The sequence below is a fragment of the Zingiber officinale genome, chromosome 1B, assembly GCF_018446385.1.
Source record: "Zingiber officinale cultivar Zhangliang chromosome 1B, Zo_v1.1, whole genome shotgun sequence".
Taxonomy (NCBI): Eukaryota; Viridiplantae; Streptophyta; class Magnoliopsida; order Zingiberales; family Zingiberaceae; genus Zingiber; species Zingiber officinale.
This window is the reverse complement of record NC_055986.1, coordinates 13,788,099-13,791,079: the sequence shown is the minus strand read 5'-3', so window position 1 is coordinate 13,791,079 and position 2,981 is coordinate 13,788,099. Positions and strand designations below refer to the sequence as shown.

At 40.8% G+C, this 2,981-nt stretch overlaps 1 protein-coding gene across 1 annotated transcript; it reads right to left on the bottom strand.

Moving 5' to 3' along the window:
* Window positions 1–530: 530 nt before the first annotated feature.
* LOC122041812 (ethylene-responsive transcription factor ERF003-like) lies at window positions 531–1,387 on the bottom strand. Its single transcript, XM_042601671.1, has 2 exons — window positions 1,211–1,387; window positions 531–1,116 (listed from the first exon to the last, which is right to left on the bottom strand). Exons 1-2 carry the CDS (start codon window positions 1,291–1,293, stop codon window positions 717–719), a joined length of 483 nt encoding a protein of 160 aa, XP_042457605.1. The 5' UTR covers window positions 1,294–1,387; the 3' UTR covers window positions 531–716.
* Between the last annotated feature and the right edge of the window lie 1,594 nt (window positions 1,388–2,981).

The window sequence follows — 2,981 nt, the reverse complement described above, 5'->3', positions numbered from 1 at the left end:
TAATTTTTTTTAAAATTATTTTTTCCACACTTATGCAAAAGGGATATTGCTTAATTATCGTAAAAAAAAAATAATCAAAACATAATTCCCAGTTTCTTGCGTTGCCCACCAATATAGACAATAGCGGAGCCAGTGCCGTTCCCAGGGGCCTCGCGGCGCCGGTGTGCGGTAAATCGTCCGGGTTGGCTCGGCACTCATAAGTTTCCATATGTGACAAAACTGCTATATTTTAAAGGCATGTGCAGGCACATGCTCTGATACATTACAAAGATTCACTTAATCCCCATCGTAGTCACTGCAAATCCATAGACTTTCCTCCTTATAAATGATCTTTAATAACAGCAATTTAACAATTGAATATTTCTAAACTTGCATTCATCTCAGAAACAATTTTTTGTAGAAAGATGAAGTTTTTGTTCAACTAGTTGCACCTGAACTTTCCTACTTCCAACTCAAGATATCGGAAAAAAACAGAGAGAGAGAGAAATAAATGCCAAATTGATAACATTTTGCATAAACTCTTTGTGAAAAACCATAGAAGATTAGATAACGGAGAGAAGTTCCACTGCTATAATATATTTCAAGATCTGAAAAGGGAATGCGTAGAGCGTACATAAGAATTTTAAGCAAGCAATAATTTCAACTAATGTGCTCTAACAATTAGATATCGACAGAAGCTGTACAACAACTAATTAATCTGATAATGCATAGATTGATCACAGAGAAGTGTAGCAGATCTCCATGCAGAGATCAGAATCGAGCAGCTCCTCTATCATCTGCTCTATTTGATTCTCCTCCAAGCAGCGGAACTCAACCTCATTGCGATCGCACTCCTCCTGCTTCGCCTGGCCATCGGCGAAGACGGACGTCTCGCGGCCGTTGGACGCCGGCCGGCCTCGGCAGGCATCCTTAGGCTGGCCAGAGGCTTGCAGCGACGCCGAGTTGCAGCGGTGGAGCTTCGCGGTGAGCGCGGCGGACAAGTAGTTGGTCTTCGGCGGCGAACCGCCGGGGAAGTTGGTCCGCACGCGCGACCCGCACATGAGCCGAGCGGCCTCGTCGTAGGCGCGTGCCGCGTCCTCCGCCGTCTCGAAAGTTCCGAGCCAAATCCTCGTCTTCCTGCAAACCGAAAGATCCGTGATTTAGAAACATGGATCGATAAATTTACGAGAAAGGAGTTCAAGTTAAGGTTTTTTTTTTTTTCTTTTTTTACAAGAGCGGGTGGCGGATTTCGGAGACCCAAGAGCCCCAGTGGCGTTGGCGGACGCCGTGGTAGCGCTGCTGTGGTCTGACCATGATTTGCAGGGGGAGATGAAGCAGAAGCAGAAGCAGAAGCAGAAGAAGCAGTGTGCTCTGTTTTGCCTTCTGTGAGGGGCCGTGGAAAGGGAGTAGAGTACTTATAAAGGTGTGTTAACGCAGAGCTCATAGTCCACTCGGTTTCCTGGTCTTGCGCCTGAACTAGAGTCCTCACCGTATAGTAGACTTGACGGAAGCAATTAACTTCCGGTCTCTTTACTGTAGCCATTTCGTCCCTGACCCCAAAAAAGACAAAAAGGTCATTAGTGAATTTATCAGATCGCACCGAGAGATTACCTAATCGTAAATGCAATAAATAAAATGATTTTACTAGTTCGGAATTTCAGGACTGAATCAATCAGTTTAAAGAGTTAACTATTTGAATTAAAAAAATAAAATAATTTTAATATGGTGCATTTATTCATGATAAGTATATTTTTAAAATCAGCTTGTTAGGCCATTATGAGCAATTTAGGAAAGAGATCCCAAAATGTAAAGACGAACACGGGTTAGATTAGATCATGTTCTAGGAAAAATATACAAAGTCCCCCAACGAAAGTGATCGAGTTGAGTTTTCAAGTTTTCGAGTCTTCAAATTTTCAATTTTTTTTTTTAAAAGGTTTTTTCAAGTCGCTGATGTTGTTTCCGATTTTATGTTGTAAAATTATGAAAAAAATAGTGATAGTAATGAATTACAATGGGACTATGGGAGTATCGAGTTCTGTTTGTTTGTTTATTTGTTTGTTTTTTTTTTTTTTTTTTTTGTTATTATCACACACACATGAGGGGCTAGTGATGATAATAGGGTGAGACTAGCTAGAGTTTCTATTTCTATCCTTATCCCTAAATTTTATCTCCGCCCCCATTCACGCTCCCATCTAAATAGAGAATTCCCATCTCTGTCCCCATGGGGATTAAATCCTTATTCCTGCTTCACGTCCCCGAGAACAATTAAATATAAAAGGATATAAGGGAATCTTCTTCCCCATCCCCGTCGTCATCCCTCATCATATCGTATCGGGGGTGGGTTCAGCAATAAAATCCCCATATCCACCCCAACTCGGACCTGAACCCAAAAAAATTCCTCGAACCTGAATCTGAACCAAAACTCAAAAAAATTCCCTGAACCCACCTTCGTTTTGGATTTCCCCACGGAACACTGAATGTGGAAAAAATTGTCATCCATACGAAGGGGACCATTCATGTGGCAGGGGTTGACCCCCTCTTGCCACATCCATGCCCCCTTGGGTGCACATGCAGACACATAAATATTTTATATAGTGCTCACCTTTCCATACGTGATTCATGCGTAACTCTCAACACTTCCATATATACACACCCAATTTTTTTATTTATATTTAGTACTATAACTCAACTTTTAAACATTGCAAAAACTTATTGGCATAACAGAAAAATCATCCTTTTTTTAGTGAATATATATATATATTCTGCACACCCACGATGGGTGACCACTGTGGGTGCCTCCAGTGATCAGAGGCACCCACAATGGTCGTCCACCGTGGGTGTATAGGGTAACCCTACTATATATATAATGTCCTTACTATTTCCTTATGTAAGTTTGTAATTAACTATTATCTAAGATAGTTTGTATGCTTGTAATTTTCTAGTTTGTATGTTTTCTTGTAAAAATACTATGAAAGCTTAATAAAATTTTCTAAGTATAGGGA